Below are 22,746 nucleotides of genomic sequence, written 5' to 3'. Positions count from 1 at the left end.
ACGTCGATTCTCCTGCTCCTTGGATGCTGCCTGACCTGCTGCGCTTTTCCAGCAACAAATTTTTCAGCTCTGATCTCCAGCATCAGCAGTCCTCACTTTCTCTTAGTTATCTTTTTATGTGGTAAATTAGGATCTGGAATGCACTGTGAATGAGAGTTTTAACAAGAGGACTGAATAGATACTTGGAGAGAAAATTTTAGATCTACAGGAAAAAGGATTGAGAAATTGGACTAGTTGGCTTTTGTACAGTCACAAGTGCTGAATGGCTTCCTCCTGCAGCATGATTCTCAGTAATTTAACCTGATTTTCACAACTCTTCTCTCTGACAGGACTTCCTCTCTGATATGGCGATGACGGAGGTTGACCGTTTTGTCGACCGTGAGCATTTAATATTTCGTGAGAATACGCTGGCAACCAAGGCGATTGAAGAATACTTAAAGTTGATTGGTCAGAAATACCTCAAGGACGCAATTGGTAGGTTGGTGTACGTGACCGCTACACTCACTGCTACCGACACTCCATTAACACAGGGTTTGTATCTGAGCTTGGTGTGTTACACTTCTACCCATGAAGTGCAGCGGAGTCCGCCAGTCATCGCACCCAGACTGACATGAAGATGTGACACCAATTTGGAATCTATGAGGGAAATGGGGAAGCAGATGTTTAAGTGCATAGCTTAGGGAGGGCTGAAATATTGCAATCACTTTCTCTTTTTACTCATAAGTTTTGGACAAAGTGGTGGGACATCTGACTGAGTGGCAGTGGTGGTGGTCAGAGACACTGTAATCTGTAAAGGCCCAGCTGCCGGAATCCTTGCTCATGTTGGCGCCCATAGATTCCCTTTGCCAATTTTTAAACTCAGATGTGACGTTAAAAGTTGATCCCTTGCAGAATCTTAGAAGGAAGAACTGTGTGCTGACTCTTTGAAAGAACTGTGCAATTATTCGTGTTCCTCCTGCTCTATTCCTTAGTAAATGAGATTTAAAGGGCCCCTGCATTTTAAAGAGTTTTAATATTATGTTCTTGCACATATTTATATCTTTCCATAATGCTGCCAGCATCCCACCCCTCGACTTCATGCCCAGACCACCGAGCAAGTCAGAATCAACCCTCCAAAATTTCAGCTATAAGCCTGGGTGGATAAATGGTGACAAGCTGGTGTACCACTGACTGCACTGAAACACAATGCCCACAACATACCCAGTAGCAGTGACTTGGAGTGATTTAATTTCCCTTTCTCAACCCCAATCCAACTCAACACATTGAAACAGATGGTGGCCTCATGGTAATATCACTGGACTAGTAATCAGAGACCCAGGCTGAAGCTCTGGGGACATCAGTTCAAATCCAATTCCATTGATAAATTCTGAAAATGAAAGCTAGTCTCAAAATAACTATCACTGATTGTCATAAAGACCCATTTGGTTCACTACTGTCCTTACCTACTCTGGCCTACATGTGACTCCAGACCAACATCGGTGTGGTAGACCCCTAAATGCCCTCTTAATTGGCTTAGCAAGTGTCTGAGTTAAAAAGCAATTAGTAATAAGCAACAATGTTGCCATTTCCAGCAATCCCCACTTCTTATGAAACATTAAAAATAGAGGTTGAATTCTGCCACTTTGAGGCTTTGGTCCCTCAGCCTTACCTGAACCAGGTAGTGAGAATCTGAGCCCATCTTCTGGCATAAAGTTCAGAGCAATGAGTACCACTAAGCCATTAACAAAATTTCCAATTTCTAATGCTCAATGGGATGGAGACTGGGGTGGGAGGAGTGTGGAGAAAGCAGCAGTTAAGTTGGAGGAAAGAGTTACAAGGGATTCTGTAGACAGTCAAAGTAGATAAAACTAACGCATGGGAAGTAGAAATTCCATGGGAGGTGGTGGCGTTGTAAGCCTCAGTTCGAAGCTGTGGACATCTAACATCGAAAGGTCCGATTACAAGTCGGGCTCCGCTGTACTTCAATTTTTTTTAAAATATGAAATCAGTGATAAACCATTTCACTTCCATCACAATTAAAATGTGCTTTACTTGAAAGGGCCCAACATTGAGTAGCGGAAGGTGTTGGAATCGGATAATAACAGAAGATTGTCATGGGGAGTGTCTAGAAATGGGGAGGGAGAAGTTCACTGTACTGGCAAGATAACCCTCCATTAATCTCAACAGAAAAACTCATTCCATTGTACAGACAAGGATTGACTTTCAGAAGACAGGAAAAGAATGGGAGGAAACAACATTCATTATTTATATATTTTATTAACTGTTGACATTCAGTTTGACAATTTGAAAGATATTCTACTTGGATTTGTTTTTCCCTTAATCATTCTGTCTATTCCTCCTTGCTTTCTCAATCATTCTTTAACTTATCTCCTGTATTATTTTTCTTTCTCAGTCCCTTCCCCATTTCTCATTTTCTCTCTTCAATCGTTCCCCCTCCCTGTCTTGATCCATCACTTAGCACCCCATTCCCACTTGAGAAAGGGTGGGTTAAGGCCTTTCTTTACCACAGTTGCTCTGAGCTTGGCTGCGGATGAATTGATTTGCTCTAGGCTCCTCCTGTAAACTTCTATAAGGCAAAAGTTGGCTTAACAGTGAGCATTTCCTCATTACGATACTGCCTAAGTTTGAAACTTGCTCAACAGGATTCAAACTGATGTGTGGCTTTGTCCTCAGGGACCACCCTGATGTCTCACTCACAATCCATTGGTATTTTAATTTCTTGATATCTCCTGCATTTGTCTGCAGGTTGTTGTTTTCAAACATTGGCTTTAACTCCACAGGTATTTGAACGGAGATAGATGAGAGACCATTTGTCTTCTGTTCTTCTTTGGGAGGGTGGAGTGACAACTTTAGTGGAAATTATTACCATGAGCAACCACAGAAGTAGCTGGGGCCTTTGTATTTTCTGAAAGGAGTTTCTTCTATTTTGCTTCCTGTCCTTTGTTTCTGAAACTGGGTGGGGGACAAAAATTAATATTGGAGAAATGTGGAGGATTCATCTTAATGGCCATTCGGAGAATCCCTTCAGGAACAGAATGTCTGTGAAGATATCAGAAAGTTTACCATGGCCGTGTCTAGTATTTCTCATTACTCCCCATTTCCCTTCTTGGGCAAAAAAGGGTCAATTTCAGTGCTTGCTCTTCAGTAAAACACTTTTAATGTCACATGTATGTTTTCTTTAAGCCATTAACCCTTTGAGTACTTGGCACCAATTGCAGCATTGTAATTCACCACTGTGAAAAGAGAAAAAGTGATTTTTTTTTCAATGCAAGAGCTCAGATGGACAGGTAAATGTATCTCAAACCAATGTTTAAAGCATACTGGCATTTTGCAAGTGCCATGCTCTCTGTGATAGTTCAGATAGGTTATTGCCTCTCTGATATGACACCAATGTTGCAAACTAGTTGGTCTAATCTTAGGCTTTTGGCTGGAATCAGTTTTAAGGATCTTAAGGATTTGGGGTTTGGAGTGGGACTGAAAGTAATGACTTCAGTCTTCCTAATATTTACTTGGAGAACATTCTGCTCACCCAGTACTGGATTTCAGATAATTAAGCAACAGTGTGAGATTGTAAACAGGTGGTGATGAGGTAGAGCTGGATATTGTCAATTTACATGTAAAAATTGAAAGCGTACCTTCATATGATGTCACCAAATGCAATATGTAAATGAGAAATAGGGAGGAGACACGTATAGGTCATTTGGGGTTACTAGAGGAAATGGTATAAGAACAAAAGAAGAAGCTACTGCAAATGATACTCTGATTACGATTAGATAGAATGTAATCAGGTGAGAAAACAGTCCTACTCAAATGGATAAGTGAAGAGGAGATGGTTAGGATGGTGTGGTCAAACATGTTCAAGGCTTCAGGTAGGTTAGGAAGGATGAGGAGGGAAGGTTTACTTTGTTTACAATCATGTAAAGTGTCATAAATTACTTGGATAAGAGCTGTTTCATTGCAGTCACAGATGAAAAACTGAATGGAGGGATTGAAAGATGAAGTGCTAGATTAGATTGCTCTGGATTTGGGATGTGACAATATATTCAACAACTTTGGAGAGGCTTGGAGACCAGATGGTATTTTCAAGAATTGTGGGGTCAGGGTTGTCTTGTTTAAGAAAGGGGTGATGACAACAGATTTAAAGCAGAGAACAAGAATACCCAAACAGCAAACCATTTACAATATCACCTAACAACTGGGCCAGAATGGGATGTCAGGTACTTAATAGTTTAGCGGGAATAGGATTGGGAGAAGAGGAGGTGGGTTTCATAGATAAGTTGAGCTCGGTGAGAGCAAGAGGGGAGAAACTAAGATACAAAGTTAGGACAAGGATAGAAGGGATCTTTAAAAGACAAATCAGGGCAGGACTTGTACACTTAATGGTAATGCCCTGGGGAGTGTTGCTGAACAAAGAGACCTTGGAGTGCAGGTTCATAGTTCCTTGAAAGTAGAGTCACAAGTAGACAGGATAGTGAAGGCGGTGTTTGGTATGCTTTCCTTTTTGAGTCAGCATTGCATTGAATATAGGAGTTGAGAGGTCACATTGCAGCTGTGCAGGACATTGGTTAGGCCACTTTGAGAATTTTGCATTCCGTTCTGGTCTCTCTGCCATAGAAAGGACATTGTGAAACTTGAAAGGGTTCAGAAAAGATTTACAAGGATGATGCCAAAGTTCGAGAGTTTGAGCTATCAAGAGAGGGCGGAATAGGCTGAGGCTATTTTCCCTGGAGCGTTAGAGGCTGAGGGGTGACCTTGTAAAGACTTATAAAATCATGAGGAGTGTGGACAGGGTGAATAGCCATGTTTTTTTTTCCTGGGGTGGAGTCCAAAACTAGACGACATAGGCTTAAGGTGAGACAGGAAAGATTTAAGGGGCAACCCTTTCACATAGAGGGTAGTACGTGTATGAAATAAGCTGTCAGAGGAAGTGGTGGAGGGTGATACAATTACAACATTTAAAAGGTATCTGGATGGGTAAATGAATAGGAAGGATTTAGAGAGACATGGACCACATACTGGTAAATTGAACTCGATTAATTTAGCAAAAACTGGTCGGCATGGGCAACTTGAACCAAAGGGTTTGTTTCCATGTTGTACATGGTGAGCTAATAATGGAGGGGATGCTGCAGAGATAGCTGATTGTAATATCTTGATATTTGTCACAATGAGCTCTGAGTTTCTTACATTTGTTGGATGTGAGAGGGTGAAGGGAGAGGGAACATGAAAATCATTTGCAGAGCAAAGAAAATTCCAGGCATCATCTGTATAGTTTAGGCAAACAAGAACAGAATCCAGTGGTGTTTTAAGTGGATCAGATCTGGCTGTTGTCCACCATATCTCTTCAAGGGACAGAGATCTTGGAAACGGAGGATGTGAGGTGTTATCCAAGAAAGAGAGCACTTGTTCTGTTGGGAATTAGGGCAAAGGTGGGGATCATGTATAATTGAGTATGTGGCGAAATGATATAGCAAACAGAAGGCTGAAGATTAGACATTTGGAGTTTTGAATACATAGTTGTAAGTGAACTAGGGATATTTTTGTTTTGATAAATAGATACAAAAGAAGGTGGGCTGATATGTTGAAGGAGAATATGGGATGGTGAGCGATATAAGGAAGTTAAGAGATGGCCTTATTTATAATAGATTAGAAGTTAACCTCCTGGACAGTTATGAGCATATGACGGAGAAACATCATGAAGTATAAAAATAATTTTTAAATCACTCTTGTTTATTTTTGAAACATGAAAACAGAGGAGAAAGGCAGTTTTCAACTCAATAAGTATCCAATTGGTTATTGAGGAGTCTGTCTGCATTCTAATTGGCTATGCATGTGACAATGAACAGCAGTAGAAATAGGGGTTACAAGTCATATGATTCCAGGAATACATTCGGAGTTGGCCACTGTTAAACAGAACTTAAGCTGGCTGCTTCTTTTCACATAAAACTTTCCAACTCTGCCACAAATATCCATCCTGTGAATCAGATCCTAAGGTCCTATTGCTATATGGTTAATGTTCTCCTGTCTCTGCTTTGGCACATTCCAGTTTCTCTCACATAGAAATGGCTGCAGGTCATTGGAAGGTCTCAAAGGGTTAATCAGTTTCCATTTCTCATGAGGATTGTTTAGGATTGGTAATATTTGTCTTGTGATGATGGCCTGTGCTGAATACTAGTCTGTCAACGAGAGCAGAGCAGTTTGAATAACTGTTGTTCACGTCTCACTAGTTGCCACTTCCAGCAGACTGCTGTCATCTTGTTCATGCAGTAAAGGCAAGTGCAACTCTACCAATACAAAATGAATATTGCAAAACGTCAGTTCAGAGCACAGGCCCAACTTAATTCAATTGAGTGGGTGGTGAGTTTGCAACACAGAGTGATACCAACAGCTTGAATTCAATTCCTCCACCAGCTGAGGTTGTCATGAAAGAATCTCCTTTCTAACTTCTCCCCTTGCCTGAAGTATGGTGACCCTCAGGTTAAACCACCACTGGTTGTCTCACTGTCATGAAAGCAGCCCTATGGTCCAGTTGGACTATGGCAACTTAACCTTTACAATTTAATCTCCTGCCTGTTGCTTGAAATAATCTGTTCTCAGATCTCAGCACCAATGGAGTTTAACCCCAGGCCTTGGCACAGGCACGGTGAACTGAGTAGCCTCATCTGTGCTGCAAGATACACATAAGTTAATTAAAATTAAGCACAGGCTATTTTTGTTTTGCTTCCCCTCTCTCGCATATCATACTGTGGAGAGGAGCAAGTAAACAAAGTATTGAAGACAGCCATCATTCCATGTGTTGGTATTTGGTGACCTCAGGCTTTCTGCTTCGCAGATTTTTAAAATACTCCATCCTCCCAAACATAAAACAGAGGTGTGGAACCACCAGAGTCAGTCAGGAAAATCAATTAATCAGAATACTGCATGATTTTGGATACAAAAAGCCCCAATTTGATTACAATTTCTAAGCTGACATTTCAACCAATACCACAGAAAATGTACAACAATTGCTTTAATAGTGTTAGTCGTGGTTCTATCCTGGTACTCTAACCTCTGAGTCAGTAGGATCATGTGTTCAAGTTACATGCTAACAGTTGAGCACTAAGTCAAGACTAACACGCTCAATTCAATACTGAGAGAATTGTCAGAGGCACCATCCTTTGGTTGAGGGGATGTTAAATCACGGCCCTATGTGCCATTGCAGGTGGATTTAAAACATTCCACAGCTAATATTTGAAGATGAGTCTGGGATTCTTCCCCAATGAACAGCATATGTAACCCAATTATTACACTGCTGTTTGTGGGACTTTACTCTGCAGTACATTTGCAGCAGGAGTGGGGGGGGGGTTAGCATCTTAAATGGAGGAAGAGAGAAACGAGAAATTCAATTGTGTTTTGATCGGAAGTTCTGTCTTTCATTTCCCCTTGCCCATGCTAACTGAAAGATGAATAGAATTCCTCCTCACTCTTCGTTGGAGTTACTGCTGAAAATGCTCTGCTCTCTTGATCATGTAGCAAGTGTGTTGGTCTCAATATCTCTTGTAGTGATTTGTCTGGGATTATGTGATGGGATAGCCTGTGTGTGTATTACTGTTGGTGTGCATGCCTGTATGCATATGTGCGCATTTTGGGTGATGCCTTTGTGCCTCTCAAAACCCCATGAGATACTAGTGCATCATCCATCAACACATCTGAGTGTTGGATGAGGTAATGTTGATGGTGGAAACTACTGCAGATGTACTGGATTTTGGGAAGACATTTTTTTAAAATTGAAGAATGACAGAATGCTATAAGGATGTTCATGGACTTGGCAAAATTATTGGAAAATCCTGGTTCTAATGTTAATTTGTAATTCTACTAGCAAAATGACTTGTGTGCCATTTGCAGAGAGGCAAATTGCTGTGAGGAATCTGCTTCAGTTTTAAGCACAAGAAAATACAAAATACAAAACAGTTAAGGATTTTGTGAACATGGTGGCCCATTATTCACAGATCTGTTTGAGGTGACCTGGTGCTTTTTAGCTATTGGACAGCTTTCTTGAGTAGCATGTACTGGTCAGCTGAAAGACCATTTCAGAAAAGGAGAGCAATGCTGTGTTCTACTTTTGGCCCCTTCTTCTATCCTATTAACCTTTTGATTGTTTTGGAAGAGGTTTTCTTTGAATAGTTCTCTAAGCCAGAGCTGTGTGAACTGTTGTTATTTGCTTGTTTTTCTTCAATAAGGCCATTCAGCCTTTCAAAAGATTTATTTCCTCCCACAGGCTGTGTATAACAAACCTCAGGAATGTAAAAGCTTGTTGTCTTTTTGGTTCTGCTCTGCAGTGTACTGTGAAGACACACGTCCGGTTTAAATCCATGTTTCCATGACATTCTTCATGTTTCTTAAGCTGGTCATACTAACCCAATCTTGGTGTTCTGATTTAGGATCTAACCATCAGTGAGGCGACAGCGCTTTCCCAAAACCTTCTGGTCCCGTCTTAGTCAAAACAGGACACATCAGCGAGTAAGAAATATAAGTGCAGATAGAACTGAGATCCTGGACAATGTGAGCTGGATTACCAACAGTCCTGGCTCAGATACAGCCTTGTGGATTACCTGATCCATTCTAATTCCCCACCTCCTCTCCTCCATACCTCCAAGCTGCTTAATGAGGAAAAATACCATGGGCAAATCTGCAACAAATGTAAGGTCCATGCACATCCTTCCATGATGCAAGGCCAACAAGGATACCATCCATTAAACTGTCTAATTCAGGTTACAGTGGCAATTCAGTGGTGAATTTGGAAAGCATTAATACATTTCAGGGTGTCAAGGACAACAGAATCATAACAAGTTGATGGAGTTAAGATACAACCAGTCTCTGACTAGTGATACAGGCTTGAGGGGCAGACTAACAATCTTATGTCTGTGGAATTATCTTCTCTCACAGACACCTCCTCATCCCTTTAAAAGGCGCCTCTGGACCCTCAGAGTAACTGAAGTTTACAAGGTCGAATTGATTAGTTTTTGCTATGATGCAAGAGGGATAATGAAGCAAAGGAGAGAAAATGGAACTTGGTAAAAAGTTTAGCATGATCTGACTGAATGGCTTCTTCCCGTTCCAATCTAGTGGTGTGGTTTCATTAACTACAACAATATCATTTGGTTCAAGTCACTTTTTCTAGCAGCACAACAAGTGAATAAAATATCTGGTATGATTTCATTAACTACAACATCATCATTTGGCTAAAGTCACTTTTTCTAGCAGTACAATAAAATAGCTAAAACAGACATTAGTTTGTGTAATTTAAATTGCCCTACTGACCAGCTGTATTCTACACCTGAATTTCCCATTTGTAAATGGATTCTTGTGCTTTGCACAGTGTTCGATGAGCTCCATGTGACACTGTCTTTATGATTTGTGATCCAAACCTATCAATATTGCATTTTTAATATTTCGCTTAAAAATGGTAAAACAAACCACAGTACTGCACACTATAGAAGAGTTTGATATTGAGGCAGTTAGAAAAGACTAAAATTTTGATCAGAAGGTAGGTTTTAGAAGGAAATCCCACAGCTTAGAGACAAGCTACACTATGATAAGAAACTGACATAGCATCTAACAAAGTTTAGGGACTTATTTTCCACTGGAATGATGAGGAGAAGCATTTTTATAAAATAAATAGCTTTCAAAAAGCAGGAATCTCAGAATCTATTGCTTATATGCATATCAGATGGTCTCAGGAGGAAAAACATCTAGATACCAGAAAGCAGAATGAATATAAGTCAGAAATGTTTCTGCACATTAAGAAAAAGTCGATGTAGCCTAGACTTGTATTCCTTGGGTATAGAAGATCAAGAAGAGTTCAAATAGAGATATTTAAGTTGATTAAAGAAATTGATAGTTTAAATAGAACTATTTCCTCTGGTGAGATGTCCAGTATAAAGTGGCAGCATCTTAGAATCAATCACACTGCGGCTAATACAAGATAATGCTTCAAAGCAAGTATTTCTTCAAAGGAGAGTGAAAATCTGTATCTGTGTTCCCCCAAGATGTTATTGAAATTAATTTCTCAAAGGGAAATAGATGGTTTTTATTAGGCAAAGATATGGAGTTGATGTATGGATATAACAAAGGCAGTACATTAATCATGGGTGACGTTAATCTTTACATAGATTGGGATAGTCAGACTGGCAGAGGAAGCTGTGAAGAAGAATTCATAGAGTGATTTTGGGACAGATTTCTCGAACAATATGTTATGAATCCAGTTGGGACCAGGCTATTTTGGATCTCGTAATGAGGCAGGTTTAATAAATGATGTCAGAGTAAAAGATCCCCTTAGAAACAGTGACCATAGCAGGTTAGAATTTAGCATTCAGTTTGAGTGGAAGGAACTTGAATTGGAAACATCCCTGTTAATCTTAAATAAGGAGAAAGTGAGGACTGCAGATGCTGGAGAGTCAGGAGATTCAATGTTTCAGACATAAACCCTTCATCAGGAATGTGGAAGGGGACTGAGAGATGCCCCTCAGCCCCTTACCCTTCCACATTCCTGATGAAGGGCTAATACTAAAACATCAGCTCTCCTGCTCCTCAGATGCTGCCTGACCTGCTGTGCTTTTCCAGCACCAAGCCTTTTGACTCTAATCTTAAATAGGGTAATTGAAAAGGATAATGAAGATAATGGAGTGGACTGGGGAAGGAATTTATCAGCAAAGATGTTGAGGAATAATGGCAGAAATTGAAGAAAGTAGTTCATGGCACAGCAAAGACATATTGCTAGTAGTCATGATTTGGAGATGTTGGTGTTGGACTGGTGTGTACAAAGTTAAAAATCACACAACATTGCTATTGCTAGGAAGGGGATAATCCAGCCATGGTTAACCAGGAAAGTTACCATCAGATTGAAGGAAAAAACATGCAATATGGCAAACTTTAGAGGTAAGAGCAAAGACTGATTAAATTTTTTAAAACTAATAAAAGATGACTAACGAAAGTCATCTTTCATTAGTTTTTAAAATTTTAACTAGTCCTTGCTCTTACCTCTAATGAAAGTAATAAGGAGGGTGAAAATAAAATTTGAGTGTAAGATGGACAACAAAAGCTTCTTTAAATATATAAAAAGGAAGTTGGAAGCCAAAGCGAATATAGACTCCGAATAGAATAAGGCTAGGGGAAATAATAAGAAACCAGGAAATGGCACAGGAATTGTATAAGTACTTCGCGCCATCTTCACAGTAAAAGACACTGATTGGAATCTCAAAATTACTAAATTCTCAAGGGCAAAAAGGAGAGAGAAAAATACAGTAACTATCTCTAAAGAAAAAAAGTGCTAGGGAGATTAATGAGACTAAAGACTTTAAAGACCCCTGGACCTGATGGGCTAAATCCCATGATATTTGAAAGTAGTTAGAAAAATAACAAACAGACTGGCAGTAACTTTCCAGAAATCCTTATGCTCTGGACAAGTTCAGTGGACTGGAAAACTGCCAATGGTAACACATCTACTTGATAAGAGAAAAAACATACAGGCCAGTTAGCTTAACATCTATAACTAGGAAAATACCAGAGCCTATTACAAAGGATGTAATAGCAGAGCATTTAGAAACGCATAGTACAATCAAGCAGAGTCAGCATGGCTTCATGAAGATAAAATCATGCTTGACAAATTTACTAGAATTTTGTGAGGAAGTAGCAAGCAGGATTGATAAAGAAGCTGTGGATGTCGTATATTTGAAGTTTCAGAAGGTATTTGATAGGGTGCCTCACATCAGGCTACTTAAAAAGATGAGTCCATGTTGTTGGAGGCAATATATTAGCATGGATCAAGAAATAACTAACTAATAGAAAATCAAGTTGGGTTGACAGGAGCATTTTCAGGATGGCAACCTGTTAACTTGTGAAGTGCTACATTGATCAGTGCTGCTGCCACAATTATTTACAATATATTAGTTTACTTGGATAATAGACATGAACGTACTATAGTGAAGTTTGAAGATGATCATATAAAAATAGGTGGGAAAGAAAGTGGTGAGGATGAAATATAGTCAGCAGAGGGATATAGACAGGTTAGGTGAGTGGACAGAAACTTGAGAGATGAAACAAAATGTGGGGAAATGCAAGGTTATGTGCTTGGGCAAGAAGAATAGAGGAGATCAATATATTGAAGAAATATTGCAAAGGTACAGAGGTCATTAGGATTCCTCATCCTTGAATCACAAAAAGCTAGCGTCCAAGTTCAGCATATAATATTTCAAAGTAATTAGTTTATAAAAGTAGGGAAGTTTTGATAAAACTATAAAATGCTTAAACAGACCACAGCTGGAATATAATGAACAGAATTAAGCCCTTTATCTAAGGAAAAGTATACTGACCTTGGAAGCAATCCAGAGAAGGTTCAATATGCCGATACCTGATATAGACATTCTGTCTTATGAGGAGAGGTTGAATGCTCTTTGGAATAAACAAGTATCAGAGGCAACCTCTTAGAGTACTTGACTTGACAGATGCAGAAAGATGGTTTCTGCTTGTGGGAGAATTTAGAACCAATGTCCATATTCTCAGAAGGAGGAGTCACACATTAAGATAGACGAGGAAGAGTTTCCTCTCCGAGAGTAATAATCTCATGAATTCTTTATGTCCGAGCCTTGACAAATCTCTGAGTTAAAGTATATTCAATGCTGGGATAGACTTTTAATCAGGAAGAGAACCAAGGACTCTGGGGAAAAGGCTAAAAGTGGATTTGAGGATTATCAGATCAGCCATGATCTCATTGAATACTGATGCTGAATGACCTACTCTACTCCTATGTCTTATGATCTTACAATCCAGGCAAGAATAGCACAACAGACTTGAAGGACTGAAGTGTCCTGTTGTTAAATTATTTCTCTCATGACATCATCACTCCTTGCAACAGGTCCCTTCCTTTCTGACACAACACTATTCAAAGTAGCAGGACAGGTGGAACGATTCCTCCTGACAGTTTAGGCATTCCCTTGGATGCTGGTGATTTGCAGTAACGCTAAATAGATACATACTTTACTGAAGCAAAAGTGAGACATATCAGATACCTGTAAAGAAATTATTGTAGGTTTCTTTTTTTTAAAGTTGAGCTCTTCAACCTCGAACACCTAAGCTACCAACTCACCACTCATTGTTCTTTGTTTACTGGACTCTATTCACTGATGCCCCTGTCCTCTGTGTGCAAATACATACATCCACACAATTTGTAAGGTCAAAACATTGACTGTACCTTACTCTATCAGTGGAGTAAGGTTCAAGAAAAATTGGCTCCTTGAACTATCTATTGTCCAATGGGCTTTAGCTACTCATATGTGCTAGGTGCATATGCTTCCAATGGGAGGGAGATCAGTTTGGTTTTCAACCCGTTCATTCCAGAAACAGAATCAACTCTTCTTCCATTATTTCCTTCATTGTTACCCTCTCCAACTACACCATTAAGTTCCATTACTGTGTATTCCAAAGTTCTACATCTGCCACAGTAATTTTAAAAAATGGTTATAATCATGCCTGTTGTGGAAATACTTGGTCCACTGACTATCTCTAAACAAAATCAGAAACCAGTCTTCAGACTTGAATTACTAAGTGAATCTTCCAAAATTTTTGCAACAGTAAATTTCAGCAAGATGTTCAAAGACTATGAATTCAGTGTCTCCTACAGCCCAGTTTGAATAAGCTTGGTAATCAAAACCAAGCTGTGCAGTCTACTGCCTGGACTAAATTGTGTGCGCTTATTTAGCTAGTAGGGGGGTAAAAAAGAATTGACAAAGTCAGTTGAAATTACGATACATTGATGGGAAAACAGCTTTAATTGTCATGTATTTTGGAAGTAGCTTGATGAGACAATGTATAGGGAAATTTACCCTGTGTTTAACTTGTTCTGTACCTGACCTAGAAATGTTGACTTTCACTTAAGAGGCAAAAATTAGGAAAATGTAGACAATTAAGAACTGATTCCAAGTAGAAGTCTTATAATTTACAAACCTGGTACTCTGCACAAACCATTTTCTATCTCCTCTATTGTGGAGTCAACTAAAAACATTTATTTTCCACTAAGGAAAAGACCTGCATCTGTCTTACACACTGTTCCCAAAGGTGAATCAAGTAAACCGTAAAATGTACACTCTGATATTTTACTGGTTTCCTTCCTTGATAGGATGTTCCATGGTTGCAGTTGCTCATGGTCCACATAGCATTCCATCATTGCTATCTGCACTTATCCTCAGCCCCATTTCAAATTCAGATGGGGTGTGGCATGGTATTTGGGGTGCTTCAGATGGCATGTTTGACCATGCATGAGGTATGCATGCATGTGGATAAGTAGCTGGGTTGTTTGAGTGACAGAATGTTCAAATGATTGTGTCATGTATGTTTGGGATTGGCATGTCCAGGTGTTTTGATAGATTTGACATTATTTGGATGTATGCATAATGGAGTGTGGGTGACACGACGTTTTGGAAATGAATGTCGAGATGTTTGGGAAGTAAATAATAGTGATAACAAAAATTAAGGTGCAGTTGATCTGGTGTTCGAGATGGATGTAACAGTATTTTTGGAATGTTTGGGTATTTAGGCTTTTGAATAACGTAGCAATTAGGAGTACAAGTGACATAGCATTGGATTGTATGTGATGAAGTATTCTCAGTGGTTTGCATTTGCTTGCGATAGGACATCAGATGGTGTGCTTGGTGGAGAGTTGGACAGGAGCACAGAGAAAAGAGACCATTAAGCCAATTGAGTGTCTGTCAGCCAAAAAATAGCTAGCCAGTCTAATTCCATATTCCATTTCTTGATATGTAGCCTGTTGGCACCAAGCATTTATTTCTAAATAGTTTTTAAATGCAGTTGGTGTATCTGCATCTTTCATTTTTTTGAGTAACGAGTTCCAGATCTCTTCCACTCTGGGTGAAAGCAAATCCTCAATGTCTGTCTAATTCTTCCGCAATTCATTTAAATCTTTGCCTCTAAGTTATTGAGTTCCCTATTAACGGGAATAGATCCTTCCATTTCACAATTATTATCAACTAAACCAATTAAACACAGCCTTTATAAAATCTTTCCTCATATCTAAAATCCTCTGTTCCTGGCAACATCTGTGAAAATCTCTTCAGTACAACACATCAAATCTTTCTGATATTATAGTGACAAAAACAATATGCACTACTCTAGCTGTAGTCCAATTAGTATTTTAGACAATTTCTAGCATAAGCTCTTTGCTCTTGTATTCTGTGCTTCAGCCAAATAAAGAATGTTTCCCATATAAATTCAGTCCTCTTAGGAGTGGACATTGAGTCCTTCAAGTCTGCTCTGACATTCAATGTGATGATGGCCGAACCTTTACCTCAATGCCGTATTCCTGCTTTCTCTTGATCGCATCAATATCTAAACGTTTATCAACCTCTTCTTTGAACATATTCAGTGACTTCCACAGCATTCTATGATACAGGTAGAAGATCCTTTTTCCGAAATGCTCGGGACCAGCTGTTTTTTTGGAATTCGGAATTTTCAGTTTTCAGAATAGTGACAGTTTAATGGTGAAATTTTTAAAAATCTTACCGGAGAAGCAGACTTCTAACTAAGAATGTTCTTGGTCACAACCCCTATATTGCAAATGTGTGACACAGATCGAATGGGTGTCGACTTGGAGGCATTCACAGAGAAACCCCAAGCCTGTCCGTGCTTGACCACGTCCCTCCACGTCGCATCTGAGCGACACACATGCAGTGGGGTAACTGTTTGCTCACCAAACAATCTTGTTAATGAGAAAAAAACTGTCCAAAAAAACCTTCGGATTTCGGAGCTTTTCGGTTTTTGGATGTTCGGATAAAGGATCTTCTACCTGTAGTGAATTCCAAAGGTTTGATCACACTCTAATTGATAAAATGTTACATTATCTCAGTCTCAAATAGCCTACCCCCTATACTGAGACTGTGACCCCTGGTTCTACCCACCCAACTTGCATTTAGTCTGTCTAGCTCTGTTAGAATATAATCGATGATCCCTCTGTTCCTCTGTACTTTTCAGAAATCCATCATTTCTTGTGTCTTTCCTTGCCTTGATTGCCTTTGCAGATTCTTTACCTCAGACTTCTCCACACTGAAATCCGTGTGTCACGGTACCAACCACCTGATCGGTCCATTAGCATTTGTTGCTTGCAGCCTTTTTCCACCCTGACAGCAGCGCAGGCAACTAACAACTCCCACAATTAAAATTTAATTATTGATAGATATCAGCAAGGGACCCAGTACTGAAACCTGTGCAACTGTACTGAAAACAGATTCAAAAATAACAGTCTACCAAAAGCCTTTGCTTTCTGCCACTGAGCTAAATATGGACCTGATTTACCAGATTGACTTGGATACCATGGATATTAAATTTTCCAGCTCCCTCAATTGTGCTTTCAGGATCACATCCCTCTTTGAACCTGTGTCATTGGCACCAATATGGACTATAACCTGTGGCTGAACCCCACCTCCTAAGCCCCACCAAATGTTCTGCAGCTGCTCAGTGGTACTCTGGACCCCAACATCAGAAAAGCAACATAACATCCTGGAGCTGAGTTTGCTGCCACCAAAATACCAGTCTTCTTGCCTATTTGTGTGTTCCATATTATTATTGCCTTTCTGAACTTACTCTTTCTCTTCGTAAATGCATCGAAATCACCAGTAATTCATTCATTTCAGCTCTGGCTGCACTCACCAAATGAAAAAAAAATCCTCAGTTATATTCAGAACTGAATACCAGTTGATGCATACCAGTTGAAGAATCTGATGCATTCAGGGGACTCCTGAACTTCTCACCTGATTCTAATTGGCTGTCTGAAGATCACTTGGTATCCCGAGCCCTGAAATGAGAAACTTGGGCTTCAAGTCCCATCTAGTCCAGAAGTGCGTAACAACGTTCCTGAACAGGTTGATTAGAAAAATAGGTCATTGTATCTTTTTTTGCCTACCCAAATAAACTGTAGTGTGACCACATCCAAGAATGTGTGATTCACATTACCTCATAAATGCATCACAGTGACCAGAGCAGATGCTGAAATTTTGTGAAACTGAACTTACTCCTCCAATTGATGACACTTTCTATACAGGTGATTTTACAGGACTCAAGAAGTGTCTTTAAGTTCCTACGTAGAACAGGATGTGTATTCCATATGACTAATTAGTAATTTGAGAAAAAAAATTGAAAAATATTAATTAAATCAACACTTATCAAAATTGCCAATCAACTTCTTGCCTTGTGCTTAGATCACTTTATCGTTAAAGGAAATGCTTTAAATGTTTTACTTAATTCTTAATGCTTAACACTGAAAATATCCAAAGTGCACTTTATCAATGCAAGTAGTATTCTCCAAGAACAAAAGGCTTCCAGCAACCCAATATATGTTCTGCGTACTGCACAAATGAGTAATGCAACATATACATTTCGGTGCCAAAGTGATGCTAGTTTGAGGACCGTAGTTCCCAATGACTGCAAATTATATCAAATAGCATGTCCCTTTGGCTGATGTAGCAGTCAGAGTACTTGCCATATTCAACCAGCTCATGCTGATAAAACATAACTGGCCTAAATAAAATTTGATTCCAAGATTGGAAAAGATTTGTTGAACATTCCCAATTATGCTAAGAATTACAGTAACAACTAATTTAGGATTATCAGTCAGTGGTGGAGTGTGACTTACATAAGTGTGCTAGAGCTGCTTACATTCATGTCGAAGGCCTTGTCCTTTGCAACCAGAAAAGACATGTCCACACATTATGCCATTTTTTTAACAACACAAAAGCTTTTGACAGTCATTCCATGATGCATTCCCATATCAGTGTCTTGACCAATCAGAGTTAAAAATCACACAACACCAGGTTATAGTCCAACAAGTTTAATTGGAAGCACACTAGCTTTCGGAGCGATGCTCCTTCATCAGGTGAAGGACCAATCAGAGTTGACCTGCATAGTTTGCATTTACTCAAAAGCTTTGCGTTGACAGACACAGACTATTACAGCATGGTAAAAGATTCTTATGCCCATCAAGTCCATGCCAGTCATCAAGCACCTATCTATTGTAATCCCATTTCCCAGCACATGGTCTATAGCTTTGAATTCTGTGGTGCTCCAACTATTTGCCTAAATCCTTCTTAAAGATTGCAATGATTCCTTCCTCTACAACCCTTTGAGTTCGAGATACCCACCAACCTGTGGATGAATAAAAGATTTCTTTTAAGTTGCGTCTGAAAATGGGAACTTCTTGAGGCCTGGTACACTTTGCAGGAGCCCTGGAACTGTGTTGAAGACCTCTTGTACAGAAGATGAACTCTATTTATGTAATTTCCTTTTATACATTTTGTAACTCAAAATGGTGTCAGAATTTGGCAGCAAAACGCTTTCACTATTTTTCTAGGTACATGTGACAATAAATAGCTCATAACTCATAAACCTCCAGCTCTTTACCTTAGATCTATATCCTCTGTTAAATGATCCTGTTACTCAGGAGAAAAGCTTATTCTTATTCATGCTATCTTTGCAGCTCAATTTTGTAGACCTCAGTCACAACCCCCCTTCCCCTGCAACCTTATCTGTTCCAAGGAAAACAACCTTAAGCTCTCTAGTTTGTCATCATAGTTGAAAAGCTCCAACCAAGCAATGTCATGGTTGAATCTCCTCTGCACCATACTTTCTATATGTAGTGACCAGAAAATATCTGCAGTGTATAAAATGCAAGTTAAACCTTTTATATATTATCCAATTGGCTTACTTTTGATTTTAAACTAATTAATTGATCTAGCTTAAATTATGGGTTGATTAAATTCAAATAATTATCTGTACAATTAATCCCATGGGGTTCCTAGTGTAGAGACATCAATAACTAAGTGATTTTCTTTACCAGTCCCCATTCCCATTTGGTTCACCAACTGAGGGAAACTGACCCTTTATAATGCTGTGCACAAGGTCTTGCCCTTTATGCTGCTCAATTCACTCTCAGCCTTATACTTTATGCTTTTTTGCACCAGGCCTTGCCCTTTATGTTGCTTCACTCCACTCTCAGCCTCACCCTGAATACTGTTCTACTGCAAACTCTATCTTGCCTTTGATGGTCCATTGTCGGTCCCAGGTGGTGTGTGTTCACATGCGATGGATTATTTTGGTGCCTATGTGTGATATAGGATGTACATTGCCTGTGGAGTACAATAGGATGATGTGGTTCAGGTGTGATGTGATGGGATGTTATAGTGCGTGCATGAGACAGGATGTTACAGTCTGTGTGTGCGTGAAATGGGATAATACAGTGTGACCATGCATGAGACAGGGTGTTATATTGTGTGTGCGCGTGCAAGAGAAGCGGTAGTGTGGTGCATAAGCAAGATGTTATGTTGCATGTGTGCATGTGATGGGATGTAAAGGGTCCTGAGATGGGATGTTATGGTGCATGCATGTGAGGGATGTTACAATGTGCGTGAGAAAGGATGTTACATCGCGTGCGTGGGAGATGTTATGATGTGTATATGAGAGGAGATGTTCCAGTACACGTGTGAGATAGGACACTACTTTGCATGTGTGTGAGAGAAGGTATTACAATGTGTCTGTATGTGTGATGGGAAGTTAGATGATATGACAAGTGGCATGTTTTGCAATGGAATGTAACAATCTAACTATCAGGGATTAAAAAATAGCTAACAGTAATTGTTTCTTTTTCACAGGTGAGTTTATCCGAGCACTCTACGAATCTGAAGAGAACTGCGAGGTAGACCCAGCCAAGTGCACCTTTTCCACTTTGGCTGATCACCAGGCTAACCTGAGGATGTGCTGCGAACTGGCACTTTGCAAGATCGTCAACTCACATTGGTCAGTGCTGTTGTTATTTGACAGATGTAAGACCAATAGAAATCAGTCAGTGATGCCAGGTACAAATGTAAGAGCAATGTTCAAACAATTGTGGGACCTAAAAGAGGAGACCACAATTCAAACTCAGTATATTGAGGATAAAGTGATTCAAACATTCATGCAGAGAAGAGGTGGGGATAAAGTGAAACAAACCCACATCAGAGGATTGAGTGATTGATGATATACCAGGTAGACTTGCAGCCAGCTGGCTAAGTTGAAACTGATTAATAGAAGCTTTGCATTAATAGTGTTCAAAACCAAAAACTAGAATTAAAAAGACTATACCAGGGGATTGAGAAGTTAAAATTATGTAGAGAAGCCTAAAACTAGAGGCTAGAAATATAAGACACTTAACTAAAAAAATAGAATAAGGAATTGTTCACTCAGAGAATGAATAGAATATGGAACTTTATATTTAAGGAAAAGGAAGGTATCTAGGGAGACAAGAATATGTGTATGTGGCAAGATAAAAAAAGTGTTGAAGGAAGGTTGCATGGAACATAAATCTTGACACAGAGATGGGTGAAAAGTGCTTCGTGAGACAGCCAAAGTCTTTCCAATATTCAACTCTTCAGGCCAAAGGATATTTATTTTGACAAGAAACAGTTGATAATCTATCCTATTGCATTTCCTCTAGATCTAAAAGTTGAAATTCAAAGGAGTCAAGTGAACAGAACTTACTTTTCTCTGATGCCCAATTACAAACTAGTATCACTGAGATCTCAGTGCTGATTCTTGATTGTTGGCCATGAGAACATAATCAACAGAACTTCGAATTAGTTCCTTCGAACAGGAGGCCTCACTGTTGATTTTGATTGTCTGTGCCTTGAAGTAACAATTATAGTATGCTTTCAATTCATATATAATTTTGTTCTTATTTTGGTCACTCATGTTTTAATAAATCAAAGTAGCTTTACATCTGTCTCCAAATTCTTGTCCCTTTCTGGATATGAAAATTCAGTACTGTACTCCGTATACAGTACCATGGCACATGCTGCATTCCAGTTCCTTGTCAAAATAGTTATCCTTTAGCTTGAAGAATTGAATATTGGAAAGGCATTTGACTTAAAGCTGTCACAAGAAGCACTCTAGCATCCATATATGCTGCCTGCCTGCAGGAAAGCAATTCTGACCAATTTTCCTCCTCCAATATTGAAATTAAATGGAATCTGTCTCTTGAAACCCTAAATTTGATATGCAGACTTTTCAGTCAGTAAGGGAATCAAGGGTTATCAGAATAAGGCAAGAAAGTCAAGTTGAAGATTATCAGGACAGCTATAATCTCATTGAATGGCAGAGTATATAAAATGGTCTGAATCGCCTACGTCTGCTCCTAACTCTTATGGTCTAAACTCCAATTCTCCCAACAATCCAACTCTCTCTCAGCCATCATCATTCCAAACATTTGACACAAATGGAAATTGAACCTTCCAGGCCCAACCTACCAGACCAAGCATGTCATTTTCAAACTATGTTCTAGGAAGAGAAACCTAGACCATCATGAACATGTTGGATCTTTCAAAGCACAGTACAGCATCCACTTAAGTCCCATACCATCGCGCTTATCCTCATCTCATTTTTCTTTTCACTCAAGGGCTTACCCAATTATCTTTGAAAGTCATTATCTGCTTACAGCACACCTAGAGGTACTGCACCACCATCATCATAACTCACCAAAGAAATGGCTCATTGGAAAGACAGAGAGGAGGGTTATCATTGAGCGAGGGTTGAACACCTAAGCTGCTTTTATATATAGCTTTCTTCAGATGGTAAATGAATGCCATGTTAAATGTTACATCATACGGTGCCTTTGTTCTTCAAGTCGCTAACTTTGACAATTTCTTACTTTTGCTTCCTTTAAAGTGTCTTTCCTCGTGAGCTGAAGGAAGTCTTCGCTTCGTGGAGGCATCGCTGTGCCGAGCGTGGCAGGGAAGACATTGCTGACCGTCTAATCAGTGCTTCCTTGTTCCTCCGCTTTCTCTGCCCTGCCATCATGTCACCCAGCCTTTTCAACTTGATGCAGGAGTATCCAGATGATCGCACCTCCCGAACTTTGACCCTTATAGCGAAAGTCATTCAAAACCTGGCCAACTTCACCAAGTAAGTCTTTCCAGGCATGAGGAAGCCGCAGCCCACCAGCCTTCTCAGTGGGTAATGTAGCCTTTGGGGCTGATGTGAGGGATTTGGGAGGTAAGTGTTAGTGGTGACCCCATACATGAAATCTGACTGGAAGAATATAATTGCAGATGCAGTCCAATAGTCTTGCTCATATGGTGACTTTTTAATTGATTGGTAGGTTTATAATTGTTCAAACATTTGGTTAATTTTTAATATTTGCTAAAATTCAGTCTGGTTATTTTGTTGGGTTGATAAGGAATATGATTATTTGTCTATATTGCTTTTATGTGGAGGTATATAGGATATTGTCACATATCCTTTGCCTTTGAACAGTGTTTGGAGAACTAGGAAATACTGACAACTATTAAATCTGTAAATGAGGTACATACGCATGAAAGATTCTTCGTGGATCTCATAATGTGTCATCCAGACTGGAGTCCCACTGTAATAGAACTATACTGATGGAGAAATGTGGAATCCTGATATCATCATGTCCTATTTGCATGCAGTTGGCAAATAAGCTTGTTCTGCTGTGTGATTAGTTACTGTCAATTGTTGTACAGGCTCCTGATGTCTTGAATTGTTTATTATACTTCAGACAGATATTCCTCATGTTAGTGATCATTGATGTTCTGTGGTATTCAAAATGTCACAAACCATGAAAAATAAGTATGTAGATTGTAAGGTTTTAAAATATACAAAGTGGGAAAGAATCATACAATGATACAGCATAGGAGACAGAATCATGTTCACTCTTTA

The 22,746-nt window shown here is 39.4% G+C and overlaps 1 protein-coding gene across 8 annotated transcripts in view; it reads left to right on the top strand.

The window, feature by feature from the left end:
* Positions 1–22,746, top strand: part of LOC122541389 (ras/Rap GTPase-activating protein SynGAP-like) — a 516,506-nt gene that overhangs the window by 375,503 nt on the left and 118,257 nt on the right. For 7 of the 8 annotated variants that reach the window (XR_006309588.1, XM_043678121.1, XM_043678120.1 and 4 more), the window contains exons 7-9: positions 330–531; positions 19,686–19,830; positions 21,733–21,969. Coding sequence is in view for 7 of the 8 variants with exons in the window: in XM_043678121.1 (XP_043534056.1) it covers positions 330–531; positions 19,686–19,830; positions 21,733–21,969 (584 nt within the window). In the remaining variant the exon portion in view is untranslated. The remainder of the gene's footprint in view (positions 1–329; positions 532–19,685; positions 19,831–21,732; positions 21,970–22,746) is intronic. The other variant, XM_043678125.1, reaches the window with a different exon arrangement.

This window comes from Chiloscyllium plagiosum, chromosome 37 (assembly GCF_004010195.1).
Source record: "Chiloscyllium plagiosum isolate BGI_BamShark_2017 chromosome 37, ASM401019v2, whole genome shotgun sequence".
In the NCBI taxonomy this organism is placed as follows: Eukaryota; Metazoa; Chordata; class Chondrichthyes; order Orectolobiformes; family Hemiscylliidae; genus Chiloscyllium; species Chiloscyllium plagiosum.
Note: the sequence above shows the minus strand (reverse complement) of the source record. Positions and strands in the feature narration are given on the sequence as shown.